The sequence below is a fragment of the Arctopsyche grandis genome, chromosome 4 (genome assembly GCF_051622035.1).
Source record: "Arctopsyche grandis isolate Sample6627 chromosome 4, ASM5162203v2, whole genome shotgun sequence".
Taxonomy (NCBI): domain Eukaryota; kingdom Metazoa; phylum Arthropoda; class Insecta; order Trichoptera; family Hydropsychidae; genus Arctopsyche; species Arctopsyche grandis.
In genome coordinates, this window is record NC_135358.1 from 9867088 (window position 1) to 9887764 (window position 20677).

Here is a 20677-nt window from a genome sequence, read left to right on the forward strand (position 1 = left end):
AGCACAGCAGCTACAATCGAATTCGATGATTTGATCTTTTCACTTTATGGATTTCAAAAATTTTCATAGATAAGGGGAGTCTAGTCGAGGCACAATAAAACATATTTAATAGTTGCTCTTGTGGTGTACTGAGACCAACCCGCCGGCTTTTATACATGTTTGTAAGCCGCGCGGGTTTGGTCGTTGAGCTGAACACACTCATTGGTCGGTGAGCCGAGCTCTCCGATTGGTCGGCGAGTCGGGCTCTCTGATTAGACGGCGAGTGCCACGCGCTAATTCTTCTTGTTGTATTTGCCTTTTGCCTTGCCTCTTCTGTGTTGTATTGAGCTTGCATACTATTGTATATATATTTCCGCGATTTATTTTCAATTTTGAGACCACATCTTTCCATTTACACGAAACACATAAAAAAGGCATCAAGATCGAAACGGCGTGATGATGATTGGTTTGTGGCGTCCGTTCCGGGAATAAATAGACGCACGCCCCTGGCGTCGCGCAGCCGCACGTTTTCCCGGGAACATCGACCTGACGGGCGCTCGGCGTCGCCTGGCAACGTCAACCAGAACACTGACAACAACCGCGGGCGCCGGGTCTGCTGCAACCGACACTGGCTGCCGGGTCCCGGGGACCGGAATCTGCTTGCGTACCGGACACTACTGGATACCAGCAGACTCCAGTTCCCGTGAACCGGCGGTCGCCTACTGAATCCACTTGACCCTGACTAGGGTTCATGAAACATCTGCAACTATGTACTTTTATTGAAAAATTACACGACTCTTTTTAATCAAAGAAATAAAGTTTGAGAATCACCGGCGCCGTGTATTCATCGTTATCGAATTAGTGTTGCATGTTTCTGTGCTATTATCATCAACTGACGATTTGTGTTTTCCCCCCCATACTAATCAGCCCTTAGTACTGAAGGGAATTGCGTTAATGATCTCATCAATGTCTACATTTAACACGAATTCCGAATTGAATACTTGACACCCTCGGTGAAACGAATGTGGGTCGTGACCCATAGTTTGACAAACAAGGGACGATTTCGTGTCGGGATTTATGAGTATGTACCATAAGTATGTCAATGAAATATAAATAAATTTGGAAGTGTATGAAAAATTGTTTAGAAATACAAAAGAAATGCTAATGATGATTTATGATTTGGTCCGTTTTTAGTGTGTATACAACGCAAGGAAAACAAAGTAAAAAAGAAAAACAAACAATATGAACGAATGAATAGTATGAACAAAAGATATAATGTGGAAAAACAACTTTCAAATTTGCATATTGTTGACTAAACGCCTCATCTTGAGTGTGATGATTTACAAAAATTATTAGGTTTATAAATGTTGTGAGATCTGTATATTTCGTAGGAATATGGAAATAAAATTTTATTGTTTCTGATCTCCACAAGAATATTATACAGAAATATTGATGGAAAAAAATTTAAACTTTTGCAGCAGTAAAATTTTATTAATAAACAATATATGCACATAAGAATAACATTAATATAATATATATATCAATAGAAACCTCAACCGAAATAAAAGAAGAAGAAAAGCAAAAATATAAATCGACGTAATGGTATTGCTTAAGAATATTCAATACTTATGTTCTTAAAATATTTAATAGTTCAATTACAAAGAAAGTATTTGATAATACAGTTTATGAAAAATGAAATCTTATAAACGTGATTTTAAAATAAATCAAGCAATTCCTTAAAAATATCCAAAATATAATATCCATCGTTTCGTTTATGCGTATCAGATATGCATCACTATTAAAAAATCCTAAAAATCGTAAAATAATATGATACTTCCAATTACCACAATATCTCAATAGAGATATAATCGACAATAAAATGTATAACATTCGATTCGGATCTTTAAAATTGCTATTAATAAAGCATTTGTCGTATTTGATTTTGTTACAATTGACGTAAGTGTAGCACTAAAATAATTTCTAATGATATACATAATTATTGAATCAATTTTAAGCAAAAATTACATCCTCGGCGAAAGCACCCAAGACTCTGAACTCGTCATTTTTAATAATGACCCTCATCATTTGAAGAGTGGACGTTGAAGTGGATGATGGACGCCGGGCCATTACACGCAATACGAATTCCTTCTGAGATGCTGCGGGGAAAGGACTCGCTCTTGACGAAGACTTGGAAAAATCGAGGTCCCTATCAACGTCAGAGGCCTCTTGAAACATTTGCACAACATGAGAGCCAATTGGGCCACGAGCTCCACCAGGAAGATCGGCTTCTTCACCGCTGAGAACTTCCGAAAGAAATTTAATCATATCGTCGTCTGCAGAATTTTTACTATCAACTTTGAACTTCAATCTCAAAGACTTTGATTGAGCTATAGCTAATTCTATGGCGTAAATGTATTCTGAAAGCACTTTGTACTTTTCAGATTCCACACGTTCCCTGGTGAATTTCATAGCAGATGTCAATAATCTGTCAAACGATGGTTTCAACTGCGGAAGTTCGGGTCTATTTTCGCATTCTCCAGCCACTTTAGATAAAACGGCATGAGTTAGCGACGGCAATAACAAATCTACAATCTGAGCAATGTTTCTGGATTCTAAAAAATGTAATATCTTCTCTGCTTCAGTAGTATCATCGAAGAGTCGTCTTTGTCTCTTGGCTGGCACTGGTTTAGCAGATGCCCAAACTTTGACCCACATATTATCAGGGATGAGCATACGAGTGCTTAAATGACCCTTTTTTTCTCCGTCTTCGTTCTCTTCTTCGATCCAATCTCTTGGCGAATACCATCTGACAAAATCATCGAATATTCCATCAGGATTGGCCGCTTTGAATGACTCCATATCGGATAGTAAAGAAGCACTCATTATATTGGCGCGCATTTCAGATGCTTGAGCGTCAGTACCCAACTTCAACATCACTTCAGCATCTTGCTCGAGCTGGTCTTCAGTTTTGGGGACTGGTTCTTGAGTGATAGGTACATAAAGGGGTTCTCCAGTTTCTATGAGCTTCATATTGCCAAACTTTCCGAGACGACCGACCGGTTTATTCCATGGTAGATATGTCTTTTTCGATCCAGATCCTCCTTCGTTGTCTTCCGCATCACATTCGTAGAACTCATCTTCGGATTCCGATGATTGATCTTCATTTGAAACGTTGGTCAATTTGGCAGCTTCGTCTCTTCTCTTCCGTCGATCGATGCAGATGTTGATCATCTGCAATTTTTGATGCAGAAGGCACGTACGTGAATTGGGAAAGCCGTCCAAAAGTCTGCGAACACAAAAACAATAAGTATTACTTTTATGAATCAGACGAATCACTTACAGCGATATCGAATCTACCTTGTACTCATTGATCGATTTAGAAAATAAACGTTACTTTCTCTGGCGGTATACAGTGAAATTTATAGTGTCGTTTCATTAAAATGAAATCTTTTTTTTTTTTGCGCTTTCTTACTTGCACGTCGACATTGTTGTTTTTACTCTCAAAACGACAAACGTTTCCTCAATTTCTTGTTATTTAAAATGGGCATCTTTCGACGAAGCCAGTTTCCCAAGCTTCCCAAGAGCGGTAACGCACTTATGCAAAAACTTATGGAAGCCAAGTGGTCTTGCAATACTTATGACAAAGTTGATGTGTGTCATGGAAATTTCAAATTTTGTTTAAGTCCAAGTATCTATTATACATACAGACATTATTACAATCGATTATTACAATAGAAAATAGCAAGCGATTCATTCATTATTTGCAACATAGTAAACAAATGTTTCGTAACTAGAGTAATTTGGCAAATAAAAAAAAGGTTAATTTCTTTTTGACGAGCGAAGTGCGTAAATGTGGAGCGTGCGACGTGCACCTTGAACAATTGATCTTCAGATCAAACAATTATACATAATACCAAAAAATGAATTTACTGTTGTTCGCCAATGAACGTCTCAATTATTTTGGTTTCTAATGGGGCAACACCATCAGTTAACGGTAGACGTATAGCAGTAAACGCCAATGCAGAAACCAAAACAAGTCGTTTCAATTTGACGTATACCGAAATGTACGAGTATATATCGCGCCTTATCTGAGACGATTAACACACTTCGAACCAGAGCAGATACGAAACATCTCAAATGTCTGGCACAGGCTGAATTGTGAAGTCGAACATTGAAAACGACACAAACAAGTGGAACAACTGACGCTAGAATAAATAAATATCATAGAACTTTCTCGTATTTTTCCTTCGTAACATTGACGCGTAAAGTCAACTCGGTACACTTACATACATACATATATAAAACAAAAACAACCACGATTGATCGAGGTTGTATTTGTGGGAATTTATAGCATTGTAAAAAATATATGTCGACGTGTTTATTATGGCCTAATTAAAACCGAAATAAATAAATTATGATCACAAATTATGGCATTTTATTTTACATTATACATATGTATGTACATAGATTACAGTCGAAGTGTATTTTCAGTTGTAATACATTCCAACTGGCATTTTAGGTCATTTATATTCGAATACAATTACATATATCTCTACAAGCGCATATACATACACTTTCAACAATGTGCGCCAGTTGTGAATTAACAGTCGAGTTTTGACAGCTCTGATGTTTTTACGAATGCTTTAGAATTCAATGATGCGTTAATATTTGCTAGGTATTACGGACAAAGGTACCGTATTACGATAACTCTAAGAATGTGTTTAAAACAAAAATGTGACTTTTCAACTCAATTTAGTAGTCGAGTGACGTTTTCACGAAAACGTAACCTCTCCATACCAATTTATTGTTGAACTGTATTTTTAGTTGTAATTTATTTTGACCAGTTGGAATGTAATTCGGCATATGAATCAACTTACGTGGGTTAGACGGAATATATTCCAACTAGTCAAAATATATTACAACTGAAAATACACTTCAACTATAGCGGTAGTTGGTACTATGTTAGATGGAATATATTTCAACTAGTCAAAATATATATATTACAACTGGAAAATATACTTCAACTGTAATATAGATATTAAATAGAAGTAGGTTTACGTATATCACTACGAAAGCTTACTTTTTTATTATGAAAAGTATAACCATTGTAGTTCTGTTTTACAACTTGAGTTCTGAAAAATACATGTACATAGATGGTAAAAATTACAATTGGAAAATTTTTAATTAGAAAAAAAGCACACATTTATGTACCATTACATGTTTACTCAAGGCGCTATCTATGGACAAAGTTGTACATACATATATATGTAGCCACATATATATAGGTAGATACTATAGAGATGACAAATATGAGGGTAGGTGGCCATTGATGAACCGTTTCAATAATGAAATCAGATAAATTGGCAAACTCTGATTGGAAAAGATCGACCTGGAGTCACATACATACATACATATATCCAAGGTCTGGACAGCAACACCTGGTCACGGGTTCGAGCCCTAGCCTGGTGTTGCTAGCTAGACCTTGGATATATATGACTCCAGGTATATCATGCAGGGCCAAGGCTCAAACCAGTGGCCGGTATTGTATTTTATTAATATTTTCCCATAATATTTCAAAAGGAAAATTCACTTACTTATAGAAAAAATAAAATAAAATCCATTCGGGATTTTTTTTGATAACACGTATGTATGCATAATGATGTTGAAAATTATAGACTTGTATTTTATTTACTGGTAAGTTTTTAGTCTTTTTGCCAGTATTTAGATATGAAGTCAGTATTTATATTAAGTGGCCAGTATTTATACTAAACAGCTAGTATCCATCGTTCAGTATACAAGTGGTCAGTATAACTAATAAAAGTTCAGTATTTAAAAATAAATGGTCAATAGTTATGTTGAATGGTAAGTTTTATTTTGACCAGTATTACTTTTTGATTGAAAATTCCATCCAACAGGCATTGCTATTTGTTCTGGCGAATGTATATCAGATTTCCAATTTATTTTAGACTGTCAATTTGTTATTTATACTGAAATTTAATAATATAATACTGACCATTTTGTTAATAAAATACTGGCCGAAAACTGATTTATATACTAACCGAAATCTGATTTATATACGAAATTGATTAAAATACTCGCCATTTAATTTGTTACCAACAAAATATAATACAAGAAGTTCAGATAACTGTTTTTTTGTTAAAAAAAAATCTACTTCATGATAGTTTATGAACTACGACATCCATTAAAATATGTTAAATTTCCAAAAAAAAGTCATTAGAAATCATTGCTGAACTTCGTACGTCAAAAAGGTTGACTGGTTAAGCCTTAACCGTGCAAAGCGTTAAAAGTTTACAAGATTGACTAGTTTTTTTCCACCTGTCCATTTAATTCTAAACAAATAAAATACATTTGAAATCGAATGCCGTGGACCGTCAAACAAAAAACACAAATCAAAGATTACGATTATCGGACCTTGGAGAACGTGCAGTTCTCACGTTAATATTAAAACGAAGTAAAAGTAGTTTACAAGTGGGCTTTTTCAAATGTCGTACTTGTCTATTATATCCGCGTCCTTCGAATTACATACTTTACATTACAATTGTTTGTTTGTGATGTATTAAAAATGTGTATGGTCCGTTAAATAAAAACAATCAAATTATTATAACTTAGCCAGGAGTGTTTTTTGGCATGTGATCAAATCATCTCTCTAGTGAATATTCCTGTCTAATAAACGGCTGCCGTAAACACTGCCGTCATAATGCGACACTTGAAAGCTTTATTTGCTGGAATTTTCCATTTTTAAAAATACAAACAACAATTACGTCAATACGCGTTGTAGAAATGGAATAAGAACCGCCACTTAATCGCAACCGCAGTAAGTTTTTTCAAAATAATACCATACATAACAGCCAGAAATTGAATACATTTCACTTTCAAAATACATATTTTACGTTCATGCAAGACACAGAGACATATTACTCGTCCGCTATACGTATGTACATACATATATACATATATATCACTACATCAACTAGGTGAATACAAATTAAAAGATTCCCACGTGGAATACGGACAGTGTTTTGTTATGTAATATTATGCACCTGTGAAAGTAGTGTTATATGGAAACAACGGTACGGTATAATATGTAGTCTTAAAAAGACGTGAGAAAAACTATCAAATATTGCGCAAAAACAAGTTAAACAAAACTCTCCAATATTTCTCCATAATGTAGGTATACATATATTATTGTATAATACAAACATGTATTAAGTATACAAAGACTTATTTTAAAAATTAAAGATTTAAAGAACACTACTAAAAACCATGTGATAAATTAACGACACATTTTATTTAGGACTATTCAAGCTTCTAACTAAATATGTAACATTAACAGCCGGCAGTATATCTCGGTGGTTGCATTAATGCTAACCATCGAGAGGTTCCCGGGCTCGAGCCCTTGGTTGACCTTGATTGAAAATAATACAATCGAAGTATGTCTTGTAGTGCTGCTAGTCAGACTTGGATATTTATTACTCCAAGTCGATCGATTTCTATCAGATTTAATTGTTGAAACGGTTCCTCATCAAATTGACAAAACCATCCTACTTACTATTTGTCACCACTCTTATAATATGATTTAAAATGTATATATTTACAAGTGTAATACCAAATGTGTCGCTCAGGGGGCAATACGTTATGGCTTCATGGAAAAATTAAATTAAAATAGGCTCTTTGTGCTTAACGCAAACAATACTATGAATCTGCGTTTTCTTTTGGAGCGTAAATAGCATAAGATTCAATTTGAATAGGTCAAGGTTGCCAATTTGCTGAGATCATTTTGATGAAATCAGATAAATTGGCAAACTCTGATAGGAAACGATCGAGCTGGAGTTACATATGCAAAGTCTGGCCAGCAGCACTGGGCCAGGGATTGAACCCGTGCCTAAACGGGTGAAAAAAGTACACTTCAACCACTGATCTATGCCGCTGGTTAGAATATGATATATGTATAGTAGAATATAAATATATAAAAGAATATGTAAAAGATATCTCGATTGCAGTAAAATTGTCTACTACGTGCGTTCAAATTCGATTGAAATCCTATGCAACATTGTGTCTAGATCAGCGATTTCCAAACTGAGATTCGCGCCTCCCTGGGGAAGCGCTATCTAGTACAAGGGGAGGCGCGAAAAGTCAGTTTATAACATAACATAATAAAATAGTGTATACTTATAAATTAACTTTCAAAACATTACATTAAAATCCGTTCCTGAAACGCACGTAGTTTATGACTGATTGCAAGAGAAAATCCAATAATAATGAAAATACTGACGGTGAAACAAGTACAGATAGTAGGAATATAAGGGAACAAGGAAGTAGAAATATCAAGACAAGAAAATACAATTCATCCTATTCACAAGTGCTATTTTGCATAGATGGCTTGAAAAGACCAATATATTTGCTTTGTACGAAAGTTTTGGCTGGAGATAGTATGAGACCAAGTAAATTAAAATGACATATTGAAACTATGCATTTTGAATACGTTGGTGATCCCATATAATTTTTTCAAAGAAAACTAGACCAGAAGCAAACGTGCGAGAAAAAAATTGTTTGTATTTCATAAAATGCATTGCTAGCGTCGTATAAATTTTCTTACAGAATCACAAAATTTAAAAAACAACAAACAATAACATAGACATTATTTTTTCGGCAGCTATTAATATGGTTGAAATTATTTTAGGAAATAATGAGGTAGAGGGAGAGGCACTAAGATTGTTTTTTCAAAAGGGAGGCCTAGTAGCAATACGTTTGGAAACCACTGGTCTAGATGCAAGTTTAATTTTATGTAAGTATATGATCGAATATGTATGTAAGTATATGATCGAATTTAATACGTAAATAGGTATTATGTATGTGGAAATAGACCGAAGATTTGGCTGTTCTACAATATTAATAATGCCAGTAACCTATTTAAGGAACGTACACATTTGTACATGTTAGTAGTTAATTTAATATGAAAATATGTACATATGATTCGGAGACACTATTGGCCGCGAGGCGTGCCTAAAGTAGCACAATAGCTAGTTAGAAGTTCAAATTTTAGAACAAAAGGTTTTCTTGGTGCTTAATTCGAAGATGGAGTGTGGAACGTGCGTGAGTCGAGGCAAACGATACGAAATCAAGATTCCCGCGTTGTTTTTGACACGTATGAAATATGGCGTTCCCGTTAGATTTATGGTGCAAATTGCCGCGTATTAGAAAACCTGCGGGCAAAGTGTGCTGTGCCAAGAGCGAGCACCGATGAACAATCGTCGAGAGCAAAAAACAACGGAAACTGACGTGAAGACGTGTGAACGACCGTCCCCGAGCTCCGGAAGTGGACCACTTAACAACCCGTGGACAAAAGGTTGTGCACCAATTGCAGCTCAGGTGCATCGAGAGCGCACAATTTCGCACTCTTAACTGCTCAATTCAAAAGCCGTACAATAAAAATAAGCAAATACGCAAGTGAAACATTTAATGCTTCATTATCATCATCTTCAACCTTTGACCATTAAAAGAATCCCAAACGTATGTCATATTTCGCAATATTGCTCATTCGCATCAACAATGTCACCAATTTTGCAAGAAGTGCTGCAGAGTGCAGTTCGACTATCATCGATGGAATATTTGATATACTAGGCGCTCTGTCGATGTTGGGACAGTTGGGTATATAATTATATATATATATATATATATATATATATATATATATATATATATATATATATATATATATATATATATATATAATGGTAAATAAATTCATTAATCTAATATATAATTTCGAAAGAGACTTTGTATGTAACTATGTATTTATGTATGTAACTATTGTTGGTTCGTAAATCCGTGACGTCATCGAACAAATGAATATTCAAATAAATTTAATAAAACGTTAACTATTAGATTGGCCATGTTTAAGCGGTTTATATTACAAATACTGAGCGAAGCCGGGTAAAACAACTAGTATAAAATAAATAAACAAAGTGAATGATATACATATGGTTAATATATATGTATGTATAAACTGGTGTTGTACCCGATGACATATCATACATAGCAAGGGTGTTGACATATTAAGTTATTAAATACAAAAAAATTAAAAGAAATGTGTTGTCATGGTCATGAGTTCGAATTTTTTTCAAATACCTTTTAAATACATTTAATTTAATATTTATATTTAATTGTTTAATATAAACAAGGTAAAAAATACCTACCTACCTACATAGATAATAGACAGCATAATGGATCGGGGAAGCTATGCTTTGCGACTTGTCCTTTATTAGGAGTGAGCAGGGGTTAGGTGTGAACCTGCTGAATCATTGAGTAAATGCTGTGAAGCGACTTTGGCCTTTCATTTGGATCCTGAACCCACCCCTACGCAAAAATACTGTATAATTGTTTATAATAGGCCAGGAAAACGCATTGGGGGTAACCTGTTAGGCTTTCCTGGTATAATATGTATATGAATAAAATAAAAAATAAAAATAAATTATAGTTCAGGTGAATATGCCATGTCACACCCAATACCGCAATCTCAGTCGCTGAAAATGCAATTGATCTGATCAACAGCAACTACATATGCAACGAAGCTATTTCCATACTGCTACTCCTGGGTACTATTTGAGTCACTATTATCTCATTCGCCTAGCTATAATCTCCACTTCGGTCATACTATTCACCCACGTCTTTCTGTTTTGACATTTCATGACACCAAATTCTTAATGGTATTCCCTCTTTTATGCGGCCAGTAATTTATACGACCTTAATTAAATATATATAAACACAAATAAGTATTGAGCGTCCTGAAATAGAAATTCAAAGGTAATGGGTAGGTACGGTTATAATTAATTTAACTATCGAATTTCAGTGCATTTGAAAAGATAACCCGGCGACAATATACTGCAAGATTGGAGGATAATCATCTTCGGAGACTACATACATACATAAATAGAGGGTATTTACAAGAGGAGAGGCAGCAAGACGACGGGTTACCCGAACTAATGACACGGTTACCCAAATCACTGGACTCGCTTTTAATAGGATTAATTTGGGAGAGCATTGAGGTCTACGTGAAGGGTTACGAATGGCGTAAACAAAGCCGCAAAACCATACATGTATTTTGAATTTAATTCCACGACAAAAAATATAATATTATAATCTATTTTCAAACAGAGACATTTATTGGGTGGCTGCGTTTGAAATTCGGCGTTGACGACTTTGTATTTAAACTACACTTTTGAACGATTTCATTGTGAAGAAAATTACTAGGCCAGGTGAGAAAATAAACTGCCATACAGGTAGATGATGATTTGAAAAAAAAGTCGTGTCAATTGCATCATTAGAGACAACGAAGTGCTAGAGACAATAAACAATATTTTTACACGTCTTGTTAACAATGCCATAAGCGGCTAAGGTAATAATTACAACAAGTGGTAAATAATGATGTATTATTGTTAATGTATAGTTTACCAGAATGACTGTGAACCAATTTTACAACATGTAACAGCATCGAAGTGTCAAAAAACACCAAATTCACTCGTAGTGAATATACATATGTACATATATTGGTGACCAGAAAAATGCACTCGAGATAGTTGCACTCTCGCGACATCCAAACTTTCAAAGATGCACAAGGAGAACGAACCCAATATCATTCCTCAAAAAAGCGTCAAGGGATATTTGTATGTTATCCGAGGGTGCTAACCTTGTTTTGTGGAATTCTATTGCGTAGGTTCTTTTTGAGCGCCTTTGAAAATTATGACTTCTCGAAACTACGCTACTGTTCAGTGCAATTTAGTGCATCTTTCCGGGAACCATGTATATACATATGTATAATATACATATATTTACATATGTATGTACATTTTACAATACACAAAAATACAAAACTTTTGCCAGTGTTTTCTAATGGTATCTGCTTTCTTACCTTCATTTTGTTAGGATGTATTTTTTCTGTTGACATTTTTTAGAATACATATTTTTCAATGCAATAATTTTCTCCCTTTAACCATTAATTATAAAGATTTATTAAGAAATTGTCTTTTGTCTTCAGAATCTCACGCATTGTTATTCCGAACTTAGGAGAGACCGAATGATATACATATGTATTGTATAACAATGTATGTACATATATTGTCTACCGAATTATTTTATTTTTATTTTATTTATTTGGAAAATTTACAGTTTACAGTTTATTAGATTGATAGTAAAAAAAATATAATTATGTTAAGTAAACCATTAATAATTTTCACATATAGGTAAAAAAAGAAAAGCTCAAACATTTAAAATAAGAAACAAAAATGATAATAGAGTAAGATAGTTAAAGAAAACAAAAAAAGAAAAAAAATAGAAATAACAGTATAATAAAAATATCAGAATAATAAGAATAATAATATGATAAAAATTATGAAATAATATAAAAAATATAATATATAACAAAAAACAAAAAGACAAAATAAATACATCAAAATAAAAATTCATAATCATAATCATAAACTTTCATTAAAATTAATCATCGAAAAACAAATTTGCAATAATTACTCTAGCTTGTATAGCATTAATATTAAATAAGTCAAACATAGAAATTGTTAAGATTAGTGTGTTGACGGTGGAGCTTGCACGCCAGATGAATGAGCTTCTTCCATAATTAGAAAAAGTATTAGGTATGTAAAGGAGCTCATTACATCTAGTCATTCTATTTGGTACACGCAATGATAGTCTGCTCAATAATTGAGGACAGTCAATCGAGCCGTTAAGGATGTTCAAAATTGTTGAGATGTCAGCTATCTCCCTTCTTTTGACAAGAGGAAGTAGATGCTGACACCTACAAGCATCTTCATAGGAAGTATAGGTTAATCCAAAACGGCTACTGACGTACCTCAGGAATCTCTTCTGAATGCGCTCCAATCTGTCTCTTGCACCAGAGTAATCTGGGTTCCAAACTTGGGATGCAAACTCAACAATACTTCTTACGTATGCACAATATAGTATTTTGTATGATTTTATAGAAGTAAAGCATTTGGAGGACCGGATGACGAACCCGAGGGCCTTCGACGCTCGAGCTACAACATTGTCAATATGTTTACTAAAGGATAGATCAGAGTTTAAAAAGACTCCCAAATCCCTAATTTCCGATACCCTTGTGAGTCTATGTCCGTTAATTGAATGAGGAAAGTCAACTGGACATAGTTTTCTGGTGAAGGTTATGCAGGAGCATTTTGCTACATTAATTTCCAACTTATTTATGCTGCAATAAGCCTCTAGTCTGAACAAATCATCTTGTAGGGCCAAAGCATCATTTCGGTTGTCTATTCTCTTGAAAATCTTCATATCATCAGCAAATAATAGTACATTTGAATTCTGAAAACATTTTTCAATATCGAAGATGAAAATATTGAATAATAGAGGTCCCAAGAGGGAGCCTTGTGGAACACCAGAAGGAATATTCATCCATTTCGATATAAATCCATTTAATGAGACAGCCTGTGATCGACGCGTAATGTATGAGGTGAACCATCTATAGAGATCACCATGAATACCGATCTGTAAAAGTTTTTCAAGGAGAATATCGTGATCAATCTTGTCAAATGCCTTACTATAATCTGTATATATAGTATCAACCTGAGACCGATCGTTCATGGCATTAGTAACGAAATCATTAAATAGTAGTAAATTTGTTGTAACTGAGCGTCCTTTCTGAAAACCATGTTGTTGCATACTAAGAGATTGCGAGATAGCTGGAAAAAGTTGGTCGTACACTAATTTTTCTAATATCTTAGCAAATATACATAGCTTTGATATAGGCCTGTAATTGGAAATTTCGTTTTTTTTTCCTTTCTTATGTACAGGAGATATGAATGCTGATTTCCAGATACAAGGTACAAGGCCCTCACTAATAGATCTTTTATAGATAATGGTTAGTGGTAAAGTTAGGCTTTCAGCACATTTTGAGATAAAAATTGGAGAAATTAAATCTGGGCCTGCTGTTTTATGAATATCAGTTGATTTCAAAATATTTAATACTTTTTCACTTCGAATTTCAATTGATCCAATTTCAGAGGAAGATGTGACAGAACAGACGTTGGTTGGTAAGGGATAAGAGGAAGTCGATTGATTAGAGACCGGTTTAAGGAACGTCGAGTAAAAGAAGGAAGAAAACAAATTACAAATGTCCACCCCCGTATCAGCAGTAATGTCACCATGATACAGAATATGAGGTAGGACGTTGTTTTTGTTCCTTGATTTAATGTAGGACCAGAATGCTTTGGGATTCAAGGAAATGTCGTTTTCTACTAAAGTCATATAATTTTTGAAACATTCTTTCTCTAAAGTTTTTGCCCGATTGCGTAATAGTACAAAGGTATGATGGTCAGCCAGGTTGTTATAATTTTTGAATTTCTTAAAAAATTTGTACTTTTCCTTCAGGACTTTTTTTAGGGGTGCAGTATACCAAGCGGGAAATTTTCTACTTTGAACATGTTTCTGTGGGATATATTTATCCCTTAAATTATATATAAGATTATAAAATGAATTTACAGCATCATCAAGAGAAACAGTATGTAAATAAGACCAAGAAACAGAGTTTAATTCATTTTGAATCTCGTTATAGTTACCAAGATCAAAAAGGAATCTAGTATAAGGTTTAGATTTAAGTGATCGATAAAAAGTTAGATCAGCAGTAATTAACAGAGATTTATGATAAGGATCCTCAGGAACGAGAGGATCTAAACAGGCATCTACTACCAAATGTTCATTTGATAAAACTAGATCAAGAATACGGCCGAATAAGTTAAGTACTCCATTATATTGTTTAAAATTACAAAAATGTAATGCATCAATAAGAGTCATTTCGGTGCTTCTTAACGAATTGATAGGTATAAGTCCTCCTCTGGAGATATCCTGGGACCATTGGATGTTACTTAGATTGAAATCTCCAACAATTAAAAATCTATCATCCGGGTAGTTAGTTGAAATAGTAGACATGTTTTCAAGAAAATTAGTAAGTTGAGTATTAAAAGAATTACCTATGTTCTCAGAACATAAATACAATACACATATATGAAATTTGAGAAGGTTGCGATGATTAGTGGTGCTGCGTAAAGTGAGAGATATCCAGATATCCTCCGCAGAAGAGTGCCACTCTGGACGTGAAACAACTCCAAGTTCACGCTTAGTTGCCACAAGGCAACCACCACCACGTATTTGGTTTAAGCTAACATAATTACGATCTCTTCGCCACACTATATATCTTTCATCAAAGAGTTCCTGATCACTTATAGTGTCCATCAACCAAGTTTCAGTAAGCAAAATAATATCATAATTGGACATGTTTATATTTCGTAAAAAAATATCAGTTTTTGTACGGAGACCACGTACATTTTGATAATATAAATTAATAGAATCCATTAAGTGGTCTCAGAAAAATAATAAAAAGGTACTCACACACATATATATATGTGCATATACAAATGCATATAAACACATACACACATATGTACATACAATTATACACGAAAATACACATGTCAATATGTATGCAAACATAAAAATGAAACGTATTAATAGAGTAGGAAAATAAAGCACATGGAAATAAGGAACATGGAAAGTACACAGAATAAAATATAGCAATGTAATAAAAATAAGATAAATTGTAAAACGTAAATAGAATTGGCAATTGATGAGTACGTAGTGATAGACGTGTAGATATCTAGAAGCATAAATATCAGCAGTTATGTGTATATGAATATAAATATACACATACATACTTGCATCCATAGAAGCGATACGGAATTACCGAGCAAACCATCACTCGTGATAACAATTGAGTTAAAATAAAATTAATAAAGCGAATTATATAGTTTTTTGGCAAGTATTTGTTCATAATATAATAATAAACAATGATTTAGATGACAATTGATGATAGAATTGAAAATAAAGTGCGTTCAGAAATATAAGAAAGAACCAATAATTAATAAAGAAAACAAAAACCATAATATATGGGTAGAATTGATAGAGTGCATAAAGATAGACGTATAAGCCTACATGCGTAGGTAAGCATAGACATATGTATACAAATGAGCATGCATCAATAATTATAAACAAAGATATAGAACTATTGTTCAAATAATAATCATTGATGGTAGTAAATGAATCTGAACATTATCAATGTCAAGATGAAACGATACAATATAACATTTTGAAATATAACATCAACATTAAATAAAATGCTTATAAGACCGCTTTCTGATGACTCTTTGCTACATTAAGGTCCGTTTAGCACTGCACGTCAACAACTCGGCACAATACGGAAAAGACTACTAATATTCATACTATACTTACGGTGAACATACGTCCTATATTTAAGAGGACAGTCCTTTATTTCACTGCTTTGTATTTATTTTATAAATTTGCCCTTTTGTTCTTTATTTTGCAATATGGACTATCGATAAAAATAATACCGCCGATGCAATTCATAAATTTTATCAAGTATATTGTATCAAGTACATTGAGCAACGAAAAAAAATACCGGAGCGGAGACATTAATATTTACTAAAATTAAAAATAGAAAAAAACATCCGACTATTGATTACAATACTCACTTTTGGCATATTAATACTAGATTTTCAGCTGAAAACTGTAACAGCCAAAACACTGTAAAATTGCGCATTTTTTTAAACGTTTATATCTCGTAAACAAAAAGAAACCTACAAAAATCATTAAATGCCATATTCGAATCATGGTGGATTAAATTTTAAAATCTTAATCTAAGATTCTAATTTTAATCCACCTTAATTCGAATATTACAATGATTTTTGTACGTTTTTTATTGTTTATGAGATATAAATGTTTAAAATAAATGCGCAATTTTAAAATTTTTTGGCTGTTACAGTCTTAATACTTAATACAGGCTGTTACAGTTAGTAATACTAGACTCAAAATCTAGTATTACTATGCCAAAAGTGAATATTTTAATCAATAATGTAACAATGTAATGTACTAATTCGAGTGGTAAATGTCTTTTAAATTTCAATAATGTGTAATAAAAATGTCCTTTATTTTCTTTAAAAAAAATATAGTCACCGTAACTAGACTACACCGCCCTTTCCGGCATACTTATTTTGGACGAGTGCAAGGCAAAATCAGCTTACTTATACATACATTACAGACTGCGACGATACGGCGCAATATTGCTTGCATCGTATCGTCGAGTCAATGTTGTCACAATATGATGTTTCACATGCACAGGCCAGCACTTTCGTTAGCTCGAGTGCACTCGCCAGTATGACGTCGTGTCGTGCGTGAATATTTTCACCGTGGCCAAAGAAAGCCGTTTCTGCTTGATACATTTCGGTGACATATACATATGTATTTACTGCTGTATAATATGAGTAGATCGTGTCGGTTGCTACTGTTTTGGTACATCACATACATAATATGTAACATATAAATGTTCCCATATATGTAGAATGTAATAGGTTTTAGAGCTCTTTTTCCTATTATGCTGTATATTAACATTAGAATAATATAATACTATGATTACTAACAAAATTAAATTAAAATTGTAAAATAGAAAATGATCAGTGGATTAGTAGCTATTAAAATGGACATAAGATCTATTGTGAACATCTTATGTCTATATATGTACATCGTATTCGTAATAATAAAAAGCATTTAAAAATCAAAAAAATATAGAATGTACTGAAGATTATTTTTCGTATTCGTAAGTATTCTTCAATATGTTATTTTGATTGAATTCAAATTAGAATTGTATAGCAATTAGTGGTTCTAGTTTTTAGTTCAACAATATAGAGTTACCTAAGTCACGTTAAGAGTTGGTGAGCAACGTATAATAAGTGTTAGAGTATAGCTTATTTAGAATGATTCCTACCACATTTGATAAGCATCATCGCCAGCATAAAAATAATAAAAAAAAATTAGCACATGACAAAGAACAAACGCATGCGGTGCAGTGCAAGTAGTGCATTGTGTCGCACTTATCAGGCTGTATCACATACATAGCTCGCACGTCGCATAGCAAATTGTAGGATCGTCATCGTCGTCGAATGCGATGATCCCTCATCATAGCGACAACTAGAGCGCATCATCAGAATATCCCACCCGATAACCTAGATGTTTGCTCGATCCCTTTGATGTTCCGAATCTGTATTGTCGCGAATTAGCTGCGAGTGCCGTTGGAATTTAAACTAAAAGTAATATGGAATTCCAGTTCAATTCGTAATAGGTATCTGTGATGATTTTGAAAGCGAAGTGCGACCGAATATGCTACAATGGTCACAATCGCATTTAAGTAGACTAAGTCAGCACTTTCCTAGCGACAAATCTGACGACAAAGGACGTACGACATTAAAGGATTTTCACTTCTGTACGAGATTAAATGCTTTGCATGGGATTTGCAAACCGATTCGGCCGAGAAAAGGTAGAATAATCCGAAATAGCCATTATAAAATTCAACGAGCACATAAAAAAATATGTAAATATTGGAAAAATCACTTATCGAACATTCTCATAGCGCACGAACACCACGACCACGCTTCGAATTCGCAAATTCGGATGACCTAACGCTAAAAAATGTGATGATGTCAGTTTTGACATGTGAAATTAATGAAGAATAAAACCGTCTAAATTTAACACGTGATTGTGAAAAATTTCACAACATTTTTTTTTTTTTTTTATTTATAACAAGACGTAATTTTAAGGCATTTCCCGGATGGAGTCGATGAGCTCGATTTCGAATAATGTAATTATTTTACATAACACTCAGGTCTGGGTTCCAAAACCAATCAATTATACAGGAAATCCATCCGATCGAAACAATTGACCCTCACTAGTTCGTGGCCGCTCCACTGAGATTTTTCTTTTCGATAAATCTGACTAAATCTTTGCTGAAAGCATTTTTTCATTCATCCGTAGAATGTGCCCCAGCCAGTTTTGCTATCGATAAAATCGAATACATACATCGCATAGAAAACTCAATACAGTGCTTTATTACCGTTTCCTTTAAGCTATTTTTATGATAATAGTCAAAGCATAGTACACCACTAAGCATATAAAAAAAGTAAATATAAATAATAAAACACGTTCAAATAATTGTACAGAACACGGGATCTATCAGAACTAGGTGACGTCATATCAAGTCCCCTTGTATCCAGCTCGCGCACACGTAAGTGAGGATGTGCGATAAAAACAGAGAGATTTCCACGGTACTCCACTGGTAAATACATACATATATAGCTTGGAGCAGCATATCTTGGTGATTGCGTTAATGCTAACCACCGAGAGGTTGCCAGGTTCAATCCCGTAGGTTTACTTCGACTGAAAATAATTTATTCCGAGTATTATTTGTAGTCCTCGGATATCTGCGACTCCAAGTCGATCGCTTCTTATCAATGTTTGTCAATTTGTCTGATTTCATTGTTGAATTTCCTCAAGAAACAGGCAAAAACCATACTACCCACAATATCACCACAATTTGAATGTGATTTCAAAATTTATATATTATATATGTATATGTAGGTAGACATATGGGCAACCCAAAAAATTACATCGTGGGAAAATAAACTTGCGTTCATCGGCTATGCCGCCTTTAAAAAGTATATGTAAATAAACAAATATACCTATATAATTATGTATTTTCCATCAGTTGTACATAGGATGACACTTAGGTAAAACGCACATGCTATCTTTTTCACCTGATTTCGACCAATAGCATTTCGCGCATCCAAGTTCTAAGTCTGCATGAAATGCTATTGGTCGAGGGGTGGTGAAAGATATAGCATGTACGTTTTTCCTAAGTCTCTTCCTACAGCGGACCAAGGACAGTTCACGTAATACTAATATAATACAGAGGAAAACTTAGGTTTTCCCATGGAAAATTATTTCCGAAAAGTATTTAGGTGTATTACTAATATTTTACTAATATGCAGTACACATTTTTCAGCACCATTATTAGATTTGGGGTTAGAAAGCTACATATCTATTGAGAATTAGAAGTGTTACAAGAATTTCAAGGCTTTCGAGAATTAATTCCTAAATACATATATACGGTTATGATAAAGATTTTCATCACAAATGAAAGTTTCATTTTATTTATTAAACTTTACCACGACTTCAATATATTTTTTAAATACTGCACCTGCGTAGGCTCGATAAAATTATAATACAACGCATACCAAAATTATTCATACTTGAATTTCGAACGCGCATGCCAAATATGCAATTCGCTTTCGCGAAGACATAAATTTGCATTAAAATATCATTGTAAAACAATTTCGATTTCACGTACCCAAATTTCGTAAAGTTTATCAGCTGAAAACTAAACTTAAGCAGTTAACCAACCACATTTAACGAAAATTCTAATTAAGATAAACATTTAAGAATTTTCTACATATAAAACCAGCACTCATTATCGGAACGACTTTCGAACATTATTCACTCGAATCTCTCTTAATGTTCACACCTACTTAACTTTTTTGGTTGATTCGTTACATTGATTACGCGTAGGTTTACCACACGTTTTGTTTTGGCCCGAATTGTCTCCATTTACATACTTCACCATGAAACATATTACATTCGAAATCGAGTAATCGTCGTATATATGTATGTATTTATGTACATATGTACGTACACTTAAGTATTACCTCTGTGTTACCTCTATAGTATGTATGTACATTCATTG

At 33.7% G+C, this 20677-nt stretch overlaps 1 protein-coding gene across 1 annotated transcript in view; it reads right to left on the minus strand.

The window, feature by feature from the left end:
• Positions 1 to 1223: 1223 nt before the first annotated feature.
• The window catches only part of Rab3GAP1 (RAB3 GTPase activating protein subunit 1), a 50073-nt gene continuing 30619 nt past the window's right edge, over positions 1224 to 20677 (minus strand). The window contains exon 4 of the mRNA XM_077429228.1: positions 1224 to 3265. Within this exon, the coding sequence (XP_077285354.1) occupies positions 1990 to 3265 (1276 nt within the window). The 3' untranslated portion in view covers positions 1224 to 1989. The remainder of the gene's footprint in view (positions 3266 to 20677) is intronic.